Source organism: Mya arenaria, chromosome 9 (assembly GCF_026914265.1).
Source record: "Mya arenaria isolate MELC-2E11 chromosome 9, ASM2691426v1".
NCBI lineage: Eukaryota > Metazoa > Mollusca > Bivalvia > Myida > Myidae > Mya > Mya arenaria.
Window position 1 is genome coordinate 64,350,779 of NC_069130.1, and position 17,324 is coordinate 64,368,102.

General features: G+C 37.3%; 2 protein-coding genes across 2 annotated transcripts; one reads left to right on the forward strand and one right to left on the reverse strand.

Moving 5' to 3' along the window:
- Positions 1-6,143: 6,143 nt before the first annotated feature.
- LOC128246274 (serine-aspartate repeat-containing protein F-like) lies at positions 6,144-7,520 on the forward strand. The gene is made up of 2 exons (XM_052964467.1): positions 6,144-6,884; positions 6,915-7,520. Exons 1-2 carry the CDS (start codon positions 6,144-6,146, stop codon positions 7,518-7,520), a joined length of 1,347 nt encoding a protein of 448 aa, XP_052820427.1.
- Positions 7,521-8,139: 619 nt separating this feature from the next.
- LOC128203471 (sialate O-acetylesterase-like) lies at positions 8,140-16,443 on the reverse strand. The gene is made up of 9 exons (XM_052904899.1): positions 16,333-16,443; positions 15,355-15,668; positions 14,410-14,545; positions 13,055-13,223; positions 11,477-11,562; positions 10,357-10,487; positions 9,534-9,688; positions 8,620-8,812; positions 8,140-8,463 (listed from the first exon to the last, which is right to left on the reverse strand). The coding sequence occupies exons 1-9, from the start codon at positions 16,382-16,384 to the stop codon at positions 8,221-8,223; spliced, it is 1,479 nt and encodes a 492-aa protein (XP_052760859.1). The 5' UTR covers positions 16,385-16,443; the 3' UTR covers positions 8,140-8,220.
- Positions 16,444-17,324: the final 881 nt, after the last annotated feature.

Below are 17,324 nucleotides of genomic sequence, written 5' to 3' on the forward strand. Positions count from 1 at the left end.
GAATCGGACCAAGCATTTTGATTTACTATCGGACAATAATCGAAAGTTCATAATATCAGTAAGGAATACATTCTTTATACATAGTATCATCATGATCATTTAAATGGTAAACCAGGAATTAGTACATGTAATGCTATAGTCATGCTTTTGGCAACAGTAAGTAAATTTTCATAACCTTTTTCTGTCGTTAATAACTTGACGAATAAAAAACAAGTAAGTTATCTCAGCACTTATCCATGTAAAAGCATATTAAATATTTGGGAACCAGCATAACATTCAATAACCTGTTACATTAAACATTTTATTAGAATATATCAGTTTCATAAAACTTTCACAAAAAAGGAAATTAGTTAATTACAAACGATACCAAATAAGGTTTCAAAAACAGAATGCATCTAGCCAGGATCCCAGGTATTTGCAGGGAAGACCGGACTCACTACACCATAGGTTATTGAAGAATACGTAGTTATCGGAAGTAACATTAGCGACATCGATTTTGGACAACCACTATATCGATTGTCGCCGACAAAGCATTTTCGATAATCGTTTCATCACTAATAAGTACTGGTCAAAGTTATGATGCATCATTACAATGGTCAATTGATCGTGACGTCACGGCCAGGAGAGATTAAATGTTGGATCCAATCCCTTCGGTGGTTGAGGTCAGACTGATGTGGAACAATTACGGCCAAACGCCGCCTTATGTACTGCCTTCCAAGGATCTGAACCGAAGCTATCCACATACCTTTAACCAGAAGTAGATGGGGAACGCCTTTGACCATATATATTTATATATAAAATGTTACCTTATATCTGACTTGTTAAGCACAGCAAAGCGCGGAGAATACTTTTTTATGCGATTACAATTGATTAAATGAAATAAAACTATTGAGATTTATAGTTTTCACAAACAGTAAACTATTTTCATAATAAGCGTCTACGTGATCCATTATTTCAATTGCTTTGTTCTGATTTAAAAAGGTTTATCATTTACAATTTACGGTTTGGATCATTTGAATACGTTATTGAGATATAGGCCGTATTCGATTTACAAAAATACTTCAGTGTGTGTATACCACGTGATAAATTGCGTCCTAAATGCTACGTCGGAAGGCAACATTTTGCTTCGAATGAAGTTATTTTGGAAATAGATTTGTAGAAGTGTTTGATGAAACTCATCACCTTATTAAACTTCGGTAATAAAACGAAGGCGGGACTCTTTAAGCGGCATAGACTGCCCTTTATTTAATTTAAAATGATGAAGTAAAAGAAAAGTTATCTTTGTTTTAAGTCCTTATTTAAAGCAAAATATTGCCTTCCGACGTAGCATATATGACGTAATTTGTCACGTGGTATACACACACTGTACTTGCCTTGTCAGAAAGAAACAATGGTTTTAATCTTCTGATTATTGGCTATAGCAATGTTAATAAAATGTCGAAGGGAAGTAATCTTAAACGCAGGTAACAGTGTAGAAACTGTTTGATAAATGTTTGATTATTTACATTGTAGGAATTCTTTACGAGCCCAAATTGTCAGTGTATTAATTAAACGGGTTATGACTCATAACCACTTTAAATTGCCGCTTCCTGCAAAATATATTAAGCTGGCAGTACTTTGCCGTACTTTATATTTCCGAAAATCTTAACTCACGAATTCCGCTTGTTCATGCTTTTCGGTAAAACAGTCAAATAACAGCCAAGAAATAATCATCGATATTTTCACTGCAAACAACGGGGTGAAAATATCAACTTTAAGATCTACTTCAAAAATCAATTGGAGTAACTACATTATGATAACAATTGTTACCTCACTTTTGAATCGAAACAATATTGATCATAGAAAAGCTACATACATCAATATGGTTTTCTTTGACACTCGTGTGATAAAGTACGATCTTACTCTGAAATCAATAGATATCATCTATGTTATAATTGTGTACATGTTGTTTGTTTTCTCTTAACGTTGTGCGTCTCTCGTTGAGTGTCTATATAACGTCATGAACCTTAACCTTGTGTTTTAATACGACAATTGTCAAACGTTAAGATACACAGGCTTATTCCTCCAACAATCTTACGTATAACGAGCTTTAACCCACTTAATAATTTAAATAATATACCTTATTTAAACCGGATTTCACAAAAAAATAAGTTGGTTGCGATAATCTTTTCGGTAACGATAATACTGATACTGGTGTCACTCTTCAAAAAGAGGCCATAAAATAATAATTGTCAACAAATAAAATAATGTGTGGGATTAAGTTAATCTCATTTTTAAACAGGTTAGCGCCGCTATGGCCGCCTTAACCAGCCCCGTGTTTACATTGAATTATTCCATAGTCCAGTGCCAATTGGCTGTTTAGCCACAAGTCATTCGTAGGGAATAAAAAGGCCATGAAAGGGTCACACACGCCGAGACTACATCAAGGGCAATTTAGAACGGTTAGTGCTCGAGTTGATACGGAGAGTGCCCGAGAAGTTCCGGAGAATGCCGAGCTTATCCAGGGATTGACCGAGCTGTTCTGAAGATTGGCTGAGTTGATCTGGAGAGTGGCCAAGCTGTTCTGGAGAGTGCCCGACGTGTTTCAGAGTGGCCGGACTTATCATAGAGTGTCCGAGCTGTTCCAGATTGTACCCGACGTGTTCAAGAGTGCCCGGACTTATCATAGAGTGCCCGAGGTGTTCCTGAGAGTGCCCGAACTTATCATAGAGTGCCCAAGCTGTTCTGGAAAGTACCCGAGCTGTTCCGGGGATTGCCCGAGCTGTTCCGGGGATTGCCCGAGCTGTTCAGGGGATGACCCGAGCTGTTCCGGAGAGTGCCCGAGATGTTCCAGGAGGCTCGAGCTGTTCCGAAGAGTACCCGAGCTGTTCCGGGGTTGCCAGAGCTGTTCCGGGGATTGCCCGAGCTGTTCCGGAGTGTGCCAAGTTATTCCGGGGATTGCTCGTGCTGTTCCGGAGAGTGCCCTAGATGTTCCAGAGAGTGCCCGAACATATCATAGAGTACCCGAGCTGTTCCGAAGAGTGCCGAGCTTATCCAAAGATTGCCCGTTCTGCCCGTTGCTCTGTTCCAGTGAATGCCTGAGTTGTTCCGGAGAATGCCCGATCATATCCAGCGAGTGCAAGAGCTGTTCTGGAGAGTTCCCGAGCTGTTCCGGAGTGTGTCCGAGCTTATCAGTAAGTGCTCGAGCATTCACCCAACTAGGGTTTACACAACTAAGTGATAACAAAGACGTTCAAACATTTATTCGAAAGCTCTCTAAGAAAAACATCAAACAGAGATCATACGTATTAAAATATACTCTTTACGGAGTGCCAACTGCGTTTCATATAAACATACATAGTATATTATGTTACAAGAAAATAAAAAGGCACACACCATCTAACCCCAAACCTACTACCATCTTATATCATGTTTAAAAGGTCACTACAACTATCACCTATTCCATGAACAATGTAATAAATAAAGATAAATACGAGGTCTTTAAATCAAATCTGATTGTCATACAGTGAATCATGTGACAAGTTTAACTGTTTTAACCGCATACTAATAGATATTTCAGAAACTCAATGAATACCCATCGTGTTTCAAATTATCTATTAAATGATTATCCTATCGTTGAATCTACATTGAATTCAAACAAAGACACTTGTATACTTGTTTAGAGCTACATACATCGATACAATGGAAAGCTTGTGTCTCTACAGATTTTGTGATAAGAAAATGTTCATATAATATTATTCAACATTTTGCAAAAATAGTTTCCAGTTGCTGTTGTTGTTTTTTATAATCGTTGTTATCATTTGCATGTCATACACAAATATAGTCTTAAAGAAGATTTGTAATTGTTTGTCTCGGCACTTTTGAAAGCGTTTAGCTAACGCGTCTTGGATTTATAATACTAAATCAAACTCGTTTGTTTGATAGTATTAAACAATTATATACTATTTTGTAGTGTCACAATGTTAGAGATAATTAAATATTAACTTAAATTACAAGTAAATAATTAAATGAAACACGTTGTCCGGCAAGAAATCTCTAAAAAAATTCCAATGATATCCCGTATTAGGAAAACTAAGGTTAATTCCCGATACAAATACGGGTCCTACATTTTCGAGTTTGAGTATCAAATTCAATTTAGAGTCAAAAAATATTTTAAGGCATAACAATAGACGCACCTTTGTCAGCACAGTCATGTTTTGTTTTTTGAAAAAAACAACAACAATGTGTTTTGGTGCATGAATTAACAATAACATATTTTGACGCCGTCCCTTATACGATTCCATACGAGGCTGTTGTCTTTGACAAGGTAACATTTTATAGTCATATTATTTAAGCATGTCGTTTAAAGTGCAGACATTTGCTCAGTAATGTGAACTGCTTCAGACACATAAACACACAACACTTTCGCAGTTAATGATTTAGTAAACAGTCAAGATCACATCATTTGTCATTGGCAGCGTTATGCTATTGGTGTATGAAACTATGTACAGATATTATAAAATATTGCAAAATCGACTTTTACGCTGTTTCTCTTGTTCTTGGATGATTTCCAAGGCAATCTGCATTTTTTCTTCTTCCTCTTCCTCCTCTTCACGATAGAAGTTTTTCATCCCCCTTTCCAGAGTAGAAAAAGGTACGGCAAACGTGTAACGCAGCCAGGATTTCTTCACGACCAGCACCTTAGTAACTCGTATCCTTCCGAACGTCGGTAATCGTACATAATTGTCATCAATATGAAACTCATGACTGACATCAGGAAGCTTTGGAAGAGTCAGTGTAGAATAACCAGCCTTTCTACAGACTTCATTGTTCACAAAAATACAAATGCCAACGAGTAACCTTGGACGAAATTCATTTGCAACATCCAGTAAGGTTTCCACTGTTTTGTCTTTGACTGATTCGAATTCATGGAATCGGCGAAAGCGGTCCAATGTTGGATCAAGACCTTCGATGTTTAGAATCCGGCTTACGGTATAAATATAGTACATCAGCCGGGCCCTAGGATCGTCCGAGAGTTTGTATTGTGTTGTTCCAATTTCGTTATGTACCGAGACATCCCCACCTGCACTCTCGGCTGTACTTGAAAATGTATTATCCATTTCGTGATTAACAGAAACCATTAGAATATTTTCACTTTATTTCACAATTAACGTCATTTTTAATAAGATATTTTAATGGTTTGTACTATTGGTACACTTTATGTGTTTCATAAACTGTCTTAAAAACTATCCCCGTATCAAGCCAAGTTGGGTTGAATACATAATGAAGATTCATAGAGGATAAAACAAACCCACCTTACTGTTTAACGGGGATATTCTTATTGTTCATACAAGGAGGTCAGGTTGAATTAGACATCTATGAAACAGGTGCCAAAATCACTTCTAAAATATTAATTGGAGATTGTCTTGTACATACCATGTATTGAAGTGTGTCGATCCAACGTTTAAATCTTCATATTGGAATGCCATACAATCAATCGTTTAAGCATTCTTTACACTGGCGAAGGTCCATTCATTTGGTAATATACAACTGACTAAAATGGGCATTCTTACAAAACTGAAATAGACAACACAATATTAATATGAAAAACTACAGTAACAGTAGTCGAACGCTTAAACATACACCCCGTTCAACGGCACAGGGTCAACGCCAATGACATAGACCAGAAAACTAACAATCACAAACCAGAAACAGGAACAACAACACTAAAACTCCACATACAGCACAATACATTTATAATGTATAAAACTAAGGGTGATTATCAAGGATTTTTAGGTACCACCTTGGAACGGTCAGAAAATGGGAATTTACTGGGGGTTTACTCTATGTGTGCACAACCTCACAAGCCAAGCCCAGTAGACGACTTAGAACATTGTAATCTCATAGATAGTGGTTGTTTCCATTTGCGATCCATCGATATAAAAAGCATTTGGTACGTGCACGGTAAGTGAAATTTGAAATAAAACGTCGTTGAAGGCAGGTAACGAACATTCGGACGTGTAACTTCTTAGTATGACGTGCTGTAAGTTAGACAATAGTATCTATTTTATTAGAATGACAAAAAACACAACACACATTTCTTTTGCATTATTTTGTGTCTAAATCTTTATAGAATATAAACCGTGAGCGAAAAACATTAGTAGATGACCCGAGCCAATGACCCAGATGATGACAACGATTCAGACGACGGCAACGATTCAGATGATGACATCGACGCAGACGACGGCATCGACGCTGATGATGATAAAAAACACGCTGACGACGACGCAGACGACGACAACAACAACACAGACGACGACAACGACGCAGTCGACCACAACAGTGCAGATGATGACGACGACGCAGCCGACTACAACGACGAAGGTGACGACAACAACGCAGATGACGACAGCAAAGCACAAGACGACAACGACGCAGCTAACGACAACAACAACACAGATGACGACAACATCGCAGATGACGACAACAACGCAGACGAAAACATCGACGAAAATGGCGAAAGCGTCGCAGACGACGACAACGAAGCAGATGACGACAACAACGAATATGACAAAAACGACGCAGACGACGACAAAAACGCAGATGACGACAACAACACAGATGACGACAACGACGATTATAACGCAGATGACATCAACGACTCAGACGACGACATAGACGACAATGACGAAAACGACATAGACGACAATGACGCAGACGACAACGACTCAGATGATGAAAATGACGCAGACGACGACAAGAACGCAGACGACGTCAACAACGCAGATGACAACATCGACGCAGACAAGACAACCAAGCAAATGAAGACAATGAGGACGAAGAGAAGGACTCAGATGACAAAAACGATGCATATGACAATAAACGGCGCAGACGACGACAACGACGTAGACGACAACTTCGCAAATGACTAATACAACGATAACGACGAAGACCACGACGCAGATGACAACATCGACGACAATGACGCAGACGATGACAACAACGCAGATGACGACAACGAAGCCGACGACGACAACGACTCAGATGATGACAACGGTGCAGACAACGGTATGGACGCAGACGACGACAGCGACGCAGACGACGACAACAACGCAGATGACGGCAACGACGCACACAACTACAACCACGCAGACGATGACAACGAAGCAGATGACGACACCAACGCAGACGAAAACAACAACGACGATGACGACAACACAGATGACGACAATGCGCAGACTACGACAACGACGCAGACGACAACGTCGCAGATGGCTACAGCAATGCAGACGACGGCTATGACGCAGACGACCACTAACACGCAGACGACGACAACATCGCAGATGATGTCAACGACGCCGACGACGACAACGCTGCAGACGACAATGACGCCGATAACGACATCAACGCAGATGTCGACAACAACGCAGATGACGACAACAACGCAGACGACCACAATGACGCAGACGACGGCAATGAAGCAAATGACGACAACAAAGCAGATGACGACAATGACGCAGACGACGACAATGGCGCAGTAGGTTAAGAAAGTTCCTAAATGATTTTTACGTAAAACTAAGATATCTTTACGGGCGGATGGACGGCGACAATTTCTATCACACCTCCCATTTCATATCAAAAAGCACGTCTATAATGCGACGTATTTCGAAAAAAGTCACATAAGAAATCGGTGAGCATTTTCTATTATATCATTGATACATCCGTTTAAATCATTAAGCACGGAGCTATCGGCTGCGTACATATGTAACCTAAATAAAGTCACTCGAGCACAGTGAATTGAATGTCGTTTTGTTTTTTTGTTGTTTTTTGGGTTGTGTGTTGTGGGGTCTTAAGAATTCAAGCATCCATACAGCAGACATTTAAATTAGATTTCTACTTATACGTTTGTAAATACCATTGATCAATTTACAGATGTGCATGACTTTTAAATGAAAACACATGAAAACTTAAGATCTTATGTACACTGGCACACTTTTTATTGCGTTTACATGTCCATTGAATTTTGTATGCTTAAAAAGGGATAGAAATAATTAAAGTTTAAGTAAATACTTGAAGTTTTAAATTCTATTATTGCATAAACAAAGCATACTTATTATTATTCATATATACTTCTAATTGATGCAACTTAACTAAACAATGAAAGGAGAATATTTAATGTGAATCGAATACATGACAGTATCAAACATTCAGATCAGGTATGGTTAATGCCAATGTAACACATTAGAAGGGGACGTGTTTGATGAAGGCCGGAGCGGGTAGATCGTCATCCTCGCCATAAATAGCGCACATCTTGACATCACACGGACTCACCTCCCAGGCATAACGAACCCCTGTGACAAAATGGTTTGTACCATGGCAGACTGACGTATCAATGGTAACGGTTGATTGGTCGTGTTGCGTGATTGGAGCGGGACGGAAGTTGTAGATACCGCACGTGAAATTGTTCGAGTGACCACAGCACACCTAGTGTCAAAGAAACACACCATTAAAGATGATGATGATAATGATGATGATGATGATGATGATGATGATGATGATGATGATGATGATGATGATGATGATGATGATGATTCTTTATTTTAACAACGATTACATGATAGCATAAGACACGACCCTCACCTCGAATCCACGGTCGGACCTCACTTCAATCGGGTTGTTTCCTTGGTCATACTCAATGGTCATAGTGTGTCCACTGAGTGTAAACTTGGAGGGAAATGGCCCTTGATATTCAATGTTGCTTTCATTGTAGGCCACAACACGAGCAGCTAGGGCAAGTCTCTCGGCAACGTCATATTTGTCGCGTGGATGGATTCTAAAAATTTAAGTTAAAAGATCTATCCGCGCCTGTTGGTTGCATAATGGCTTGTTCTCACCGTATCCCCTGTGCTCTTTTAAAGGATTTCAGAAGCCTAAAGGGCCAAATTTACCCTTGTCATTGAATGTGGTATATAGCCAGACTAATTTAGTCATTTACACAAACTCTTCAAAGTTGCTGTGTTACAACAACGATGAATTACATGATACAAACGTTACACAACTCACAAAAGAGGACACAGAGGGTTTAGTCCCGGTCGAATTGGGGCCGACCAGGCTCTGAGCGCGTTACCATGATTTGGATGATCTCCTCAAAGGTAGGCCAAGAATAAATAATTTAATCATATGAAATATATTCATATGTTTTTGTGAAAGATCGTCTAAGAGGACGTAGTTCTATTGCTGAGCCTAGAGCTTATCGTTTTCTCTGCGTGTAGTTGTTGGAAATGTAAACGTTTTTTTGTATGTTTGTATCTATTTTTTGTCTTCAGTATGACGCTGTCTTTGACAAGGGCTAGATGTGTGATTTTGCGTTTGGTTTAAATCTAATAGTTGAGATTAGATTGCTGTTGAGAGTTCAAAAATTGGTTAAAGCCCCGGTTAAAAGTTACCTTTATACATAATTCAAGGCCCTTTATGTATTGATAATTGATTGATTAATACGTATGTACATTATTTATATGCTATGATATCGCGTGTGGGTAGTGAGGGTAATTTACGTTCCATAAGGCGAGTGAAAATCTGGAAGATCCATCGCCACGGCCATGAACACATTGCGAAGGGTGGGGTTAGGGACATAGCCGTAGCTTGCTGTCTGGGCCCACCGTAAGTCCGGAAAGCCAGCATGGATCGTTTTGTTGGCGTTTGGTGCTAGCTGAATTAAACACATACCATAGAGTAATCGTTAAACGGGCTTATGCCGTTTTAACATTAACAACTTCAGGCCATATTTGCTTAAAACTGAGAACATTATGTAAAATATTGCACTATTATTATCATATAACAGAAGAAATTCGTTTATCAGCACTTAATAAAATGTTTTTTGAGGCTTATATTTAAAATTATGTAATGATCGATAAAAGTTTGGACAATTATGAGGTAATCGCCATACAAACAGAATCGTGCTCCAGTGAACTCGTGTTTCCTTTTTTAGTGCAAAGGCTTTATGAACAGTAATCAATGAAGTTTTATTAGTGCATCTTTGTTCCAACAATAACGAAAACACTTTCATTTTCAGCAGGGCATGAATACATAACCAAATTACTACGCCGCCATTTATTGAGTGAACATTTGAAAGGTCAATTGTGTAAGCAAAATAATTGCGGATAATCATTGAATATAGAACAATTTTCTTTGTTTTAGAGTGTGTTCCATGACACATGGATATTGAGTCATCTTATTGTCAGAGACCAGTTTGTTTTGCTTGAAGACAGGTCGATTTCTAGGTAATGATGAGGACCACGCTAGTTTGTTGACACATTTTAAGGTGTGGGTGGGGTAAACTAATATTTTTTTACGGATACATAAACTATAGAACTGCACCTGGACGAAGCCAAAGGGAAATAACTGGCTAGTTTGTTGTCCTGACTGCTGGTGAAACTTTTCCCGCCAGTCTTGGATCATAGAAGAAAACTGACAGCTGTACTGTGCCGCGTGACCCGCATTGTTCTCGCCTGAAAACATTCTGGATTTAAAGGGTATGAATAACATCTACACCAGCAGTACTGTACATAGTTTCCAAGTCCAAATAAAATACCGAAAACTAAAAACTAATTTTCTTAAGATTATTGATGTGAAAATGATACTTAAAGAGCATCTATGGTATTAATTGAAGTAACTGTTATAATCAAAGTCAAATGTTGATACATGTATATACGTTTGATAGGGCCAGGCATCGAATAAACCCAAAATTAAAATTAGACCACTGTTGATAAACATTACTGAAAAAAAAAACATCTCACAAAATGCACTATTTTCTGAAAAACTTAAGAAACGCTGTTTAAAAAAATAATTTTAATTTTCTTTCAGCCTGAAGTTACACAATTGCGTTCAAATAAGTTTATGTTACTTGCTATTTGCTGTTCGTGTATAAAAGTAAAGAAGCTTACTCAATTCGAGCAAAGCATTTTCTATATAAGAACAATATACACGACCGTATGTACCATGATAGCCTTTTATATTCAATATTAGCACAAAAACAAAACTTATAAAGCACACTCTGAAGTTCTGAGACAATATACCACATAAAGTTATACGAGCATTCGAGTTTTTTTATTCGAGAAAATTAATTTATCTCATAATATACTTTCCGATGGTTTATAGAGATTTACCTCTGGAATTAAAATGTTATTTCACTGTATTAAGTAGTGGCTACGTCACTCGTGAAATATAGCTTTCCGGTGATCACTCGATGAAATATATTACAATTTTACACTGAAACAAATGTAACGTGCGACGCCAGACAGCCGAGCTTTCTGGCGTAATGAAACAAACACCAACAGATCCCGGGCTTTGCTAATTTGCATATTACCAAGTTAACATACGTATTACGAACGTACTTCCATTTTATACGGAATATTATTATGAACGCACATCCGCCGCCTACAGCGGACCGTTACACAGACAATTATCCTCTATGGATTTATAAGTCACATGATCAGACCTTGGTACCAGATGGCTCCAGCGATGGTCATAGGGAGGATCGGGTGGATCATGGCATTCCATAGTACACTCGGAGTACCGGGACCACTGACGAAGGGAAATAAAATGTATTTCTTCATGTAATAAGGACATTATTTATATGACGAGTTAAAGAGTATGTAATATAAATTTATGTTTAAAATTCTTCATTTTACTCTCTAATATTTGCACTCCATTAGCGCATTTTTAGATGAACGTGTATCCTTTCAAATGAACTCATATTTTGATGAACGTAATATATTGGAATACCTCTAATAGTACAAACATGACAGATCAAATGGCAATTTAATGCGGTAAACTGTGACGTTGATGTAAGTGAACTAATCGACGTTGTCTGTCCTAAAATACGAATTTATTTAAGAAATGAATTGCGTGATTGATGTCTGTATCAGGATATGAAAGCAGTTGGGCTGGATAAAGTGTGTATTTACACCAATTGTTCATTATTTTTTCCATTATTGGGAATAAATTACTGAATTTCATTTAAGAAAACCTTACAGAAATTCCTTCTCACCCATGCACCCGAGCGGTTTTTCACGTTAAGGGCCGGCACCGATGCAAAAGTCGATTGAAGGACCAAAATTTAAAATGTTTAAAAGATTAATCTATTTATGTTTTAGGTTCAATTTTTTAACAAGCTTGATTAATATATCCATTGCATTATGAAAAGCTATAATTAGGAGTTGAGAAAATTTTACGAAAGCATATTTTATCAGATTTCCAATCAAAAAGCATTTACGTTTTCCCGCAAATGTCTTAATACAAAAAGAATATGTTTATCAGTCAAATTTATCGGAACTGCCCAATCAACAATGTATTGGGGCTTTATGAAAAAAAAAATATATGCATTTTTGTAACCCGAAAATAAATTTTATCCACTATTTTTCATTATTTTTCCGAATAACTTTCTTATTTGACAAGATATCATCAAGAACTCTCAAGACATTATTGAATAGGTAGTCTGGAGCATTTGACATAAAAACAAAGTAATAATGTCGACAAACTTTTCCGAAATAATGTGAATGCTTTTTATCCAAAATCTGATAAAATCTTCTTTTGTAAAATTTGTTTATCTCCATACTTCCCGAAAACATGTCACCAAGAATATATGTTTCACTCCCCCAAAGGTTCGTTCCTCAAAACTAAATAAAACATGATTTTTTTAAACGTTTTAGTTTTTGACCTTCCCCACCCACTTTTGCACTGTGGCCGACCCTTAAAGTGCTACATTTCAAAATACTCTTTAAATAAAATTAATTTTCACGTAAAATTGAGACGCGTGGACAACAACGCATTAAACAAATAATAAATTTACACTTTATAACATGTTGATTAAAACAATTCATGGCCTACTTTCATAATTCACACTATGGTACGCTATTCATACTTATGCGCGAGTCTTGGCCCATTTCAAATATGAAATGTGTGTTATATTTTCTTCTATAATAACTATTTCGGACTTTTCGGACAAAATGCTTTCTCTAATGCTTAAACCGAAATGACTATGTGTCCCATTGTCATTCTATAAACTACTAGGTACCGTTTTCCACGATGAGCATTGCAGACATTGATAGCATCTGGTGACGACCATGCTTCAACTGGCGTTCCGCCCCAAGATGACTCAACCATGCCCATTGGTATTCCCAAGTCTGGGATGAGCTCCATAGCGTAGAGAAGACATACAGCCGAAAACGAAGAGGTAGTAGCATCTGTTAGATAGAACAAGAAGGACAGCCATAAGGTTAGTTTCTGCCACTGAGTAGCCTTAAACCATATCCTCAACTCAACTCAATTATATTCAGTACATAAAGGCCTCCGGCCCAAAATACATACTATAATATATACATCATTAATTACAATACAGTGGTGTCATTGCTTAATACAAATTGTTTACAAACTTCAATCTGCTATTTTTAACAAGTAAAAAATAAATATTGCCACTTGTCGAATAACAAAACTATTATCTGACTTTAGGAGTCTATAAAAGGCATGTAGGTCAGATCGACCCGTGTACCAGCTAAATAAAAACTGATTTCTTACAGTAGAGAACCTTGGGCATATGAAAAACACATGAAATTCATCTTCTAATAAAAGCCTGTTCTCGTTGATTAAGCAGGACGCACATATTCTGTCGTTTCTGTCTATGTTAAGATGTCGGCCAACTTCGATATTTAACCGGTGACTTGAACACCTAAATCGCGCGAGCGCACGGACAAATTTATGTGACAAGTTTATGGAAAGATATTTTTCCGGATTTAGTAAGGATTTAACATGTTTATAGAGATCGCATCTTGAAGATGAATTAACGGTATCGTGCCATCCCTGAGTCATACAGTCGATTAAGCGAAGTTTAAATTGCGCGTTGAAAGTATTAATGTCGCCTACGTCTTGCCATAGCTGGGGTGTCCTATGTCTGGGAAGAGTGTCATGGTACAGAGAAGACAAAATACCGATATGTATGTGATTTATAGTAACGAAATTTGAGAGATAAACAATGTATGGCATGTATAGCAATAATCAATAAAGTGGCGACGATGTTTCAACCCTCCGATGAAGGTTCCACTAGAACGATTTTGTGAAATCTTCAGAACCGCAACATGCAAAATTGGGTCTTATTTATGATTGTCTAATTATCTTTTTGTGGCCATATCAAATATCTTATTCATATTTAGAAGCGTAAACTACCTTAGATGCAACATTGATCCTTCTTATACGTTACACTATGGGCACACGTGCCGGAAACCATGACGCCATTCCCCCCTCCCCCCCCCCTCCCCGATAACATCAAATATTACTATAAAACTTATTCGGGTCAAGTGCGTTTCATTATTATTTGAAAAGTGACTATAACATCAACACTTTATAAACTGATATCAAACTGATTTAAAGGCCCACCGTTTCCCGGTCGATGCCACTGGTTAAGTATGGTGGGCTCAGTCAAGGGTGTGGCCGACTGGACACGGTCCAGCTTAAAAATCCTCAAGGACGAGTAAGCATGGGCTCGATTCATGACATCGGTATGGTTGATGAGCTACAAAATAGGCATGTTATTAATCAATTAAATAGAGGATTATCGTTTGTTTCAGTGTAAGATCGTCATAAATTTTACCGAGTGAGTACCAATATATATATATATATATATATATATATATATATATATATATATATATATATATATATATATATATATATATATATATATCACGAGTGAAATTTTCACTTTCGGTGTTCACAAGGTGAAATATATTGCTATCTTACGCTGAAACAAACAGTTTTTCTTTTTGTTATATGCCTTTAATTGGAATTAAAAGACATTTAATTACACTCTGTTTAGAATAACACGCCATTTTGTATGAGCCCGTAGCGACATTACGGTGTACTATTTTGCGTTTAAGAGTGTTATAGTATCAAACCATTGGTAATTATGTTTTTGATGCTGGGTGATCCATGGAACTTGGCCTCATTAGAAAGGGGTGTAACTGCTTGATGATTACTTATATGTCAAATATTGGACTATAATAGCATTATAGATACATTTATTGCAGTTTTAATTTTCGTTCGTTATATACACTGAAATGACCTATTTAGCAATCTTATCAGGCTGCAAAATCGTGTTTGTTATGTAATATTTCATCTTACTCTCTGCACCTAAACCCTTTCAATTGATATCAAATATTATATGGGACCAGTAGGCATCCGAAATTCACATGGTATTACTTAAGGAGGCAGGTAGCACATCCACGCACTCACGCACGTACAAACGCACAAACATCTATAAACGTAATATGGTGTTCCTATTGCAAATTATACTAATAAAATGCTAAACAACGAACAGCGGACCTGTTTTACTTGGAAGTACATATTGCTTTGTCCGGAGCAGACCCAGACATCCCCGAACATGACGTCATTCAAGGTCACATTGACACCGCCAGATGTGAAGGTCAATACATGTGGCCCTCCAGCACCCATCGGAGGCAGTAGGACGTTCCATTGTGTGTTCGAACCAATTGTGACATGGGAAACCGTCTTCCCATCGATGGTAACGGACACATCAGCGCCGGCATTACCGTAACCCCAAATATTCGCCTTTGCAGGAGATTTCTGGAGTACCATATGGGAATGGTAGTAGTTCGCCGTCCTGAACGTGGCCCCATCTGCACATATCAGAAATAGTATGTTTCAAGTGAATAATGTAATTTGTAAGTTATATGCGTAAAACGCATATTTATGCATTTAAAGAAATATAGAAGTTTCATTCCCATAGATTATACAGCACAGAAGTTCGAATATGTTTACAACATTTACGTACTAAGAAATTCACTGATTTGTATTTGAAGTAGCAATGAATATCTGAAAGATCTCATCAACAAAACAAAGCTATTAATCAATCACAGCGAACACATTTTTGTACGAAAGAGTCAAATAGTCCCAGATGTACTTGCGTCAATATTGTAAATGGAAGCCCATTAAAAATGTACACGGCAGCATTGACAGGTAAATTCATATTTTATTGGTGTACAAATAAAGATATGGTTGGTGCGCCAATAAATATTTGATTGGTAAATTCATATTTTATGAGTGCACCGATAAAAATAATATCAGATGCACCATACGTAATTGACTGGTGGTTCATATTTTATGGGAGTAACTCAACAGTGAGCCCATAAATTGGGGACTTTGGGACCATTTTATACTCGGTTCTACGCTCCGCACTGCACTATGCAAAAAAGGAGCTCACATGAAATCAATGTTGTTGACACATAGTTTGCAATAATAATGTAAAATTCATAAACTATCGTATACACATTGAATACGCACCGGTAAACCATACTGTAAAAAGTAGCTGAACTGCAATAATTTGTATCTTCATATTGATCCGCTACAGTACGTTCCTAATTGATGAATGTTAAGAGTTTAGAACATTTTTATTTCGCATTGATAACAAAGATAAGTATGTAAAGTCTGTTTCATAATAATTGAAGATAATAAAAGGACACTAAAGTCAAATGACCTTAATTAAAGCCAAATTAGACTAAACCAGACGGTCCAACGTAAATTATATTTGCTGATTTTTAAGTGCAGGGCACTCCGGAGGCCAGACGTGTAAGCGCCTCTCGATTTTTAAACCGGTGTTTCTAGTGGCACTAACAAAAAACGTTATTGAATGTATAAGCTAAACAATTGTTTGTTAACAAATAAAAAATAAAAAATTGCCTGTCTTTAAACTGTTTTTGGTACAAATAAACAGCTCTTGAAACAATTTTAGTTAAATTATTATCTTTACGACGGCTTGTGCACTAAACACGGGTCCTATTTGGCCATATTTTGTTTGTTTTAACACATTTTATGTTTGCTGCGGAAGTTTTATTAAGTTTTTGTTACGTCTGAGACAAGCACCGGTTGTTTTAGGACAGTCGAAGTCATAGTATTAATTTCCTGTTTTTTTGTGTGTTTTTTAACGTGATTTCCAAATATTTTCGCTAAAATTGTTTTAATATTTTTGCGAAAAGCTACAGAAAACAAGCTCAGTAGCAAAAAGTTTAAACATAAACCCGGTTTAATGGCACTGGATAAACGCCAAAGACATAGAACATAAAAACAAAAAAAATCATGAAGAAACATGGAAGGACAGCACAAAAGTCAAATTCAAATCACCATTTGTAATCATTTATCTTAAAATACTTATCATACAGTCAAGATAGCCTGGAGGAAATTATCATTTATATTTTTCACTGATCAGAAGTTCTTTGACCGATCGGTAAAATAGCCACATGTTACCATACCTTTATTAACTTTGTAAACAAATTCAA

What these genes read in the sequence shown, in the direction of transcription:
- LOC128246274 (XM_052964467.1), top strand. Translation starts at nt 6,144, where the DNA reads ATGACCCGAGCCAATGACCCAGATGATGACAACGATTCAGACGACGGC. An exon ending in GCGCAGACGACGACAACGAC is followed by an intron (nt 6,885 to 6,914) that starts GTAGACGACAAC and finishes AATGACTAATAC; the next exon opens with AACGATAACGACGAAGACCA.
- LOC128203471 (XM_052904899.1), bottom strand. Translation starts at nt 16,384, where the DNA reads ATGAAGATACAAATTATTGCAGTTCAGCTACTTTTTACAGTATGGTTT. An exon ending in TTTCACTCGCCTTATGGAAC is followed by an intron (nt 8,813 to 9,533) that starts GTAAATTACCCT and finishes TTAAATTTTTAG; the next exon opens with AATCCATCCACGCGACAAAT. An exon ending in GGTCCGACCGTGGATTCGAG is followed by an intron (nt 8,464 to 8,619) that starts GTGAGGGTCGTG and finishes CTTTGACACTAG; the next exon opens with GTGTGCTGTGGTCACTCGAA.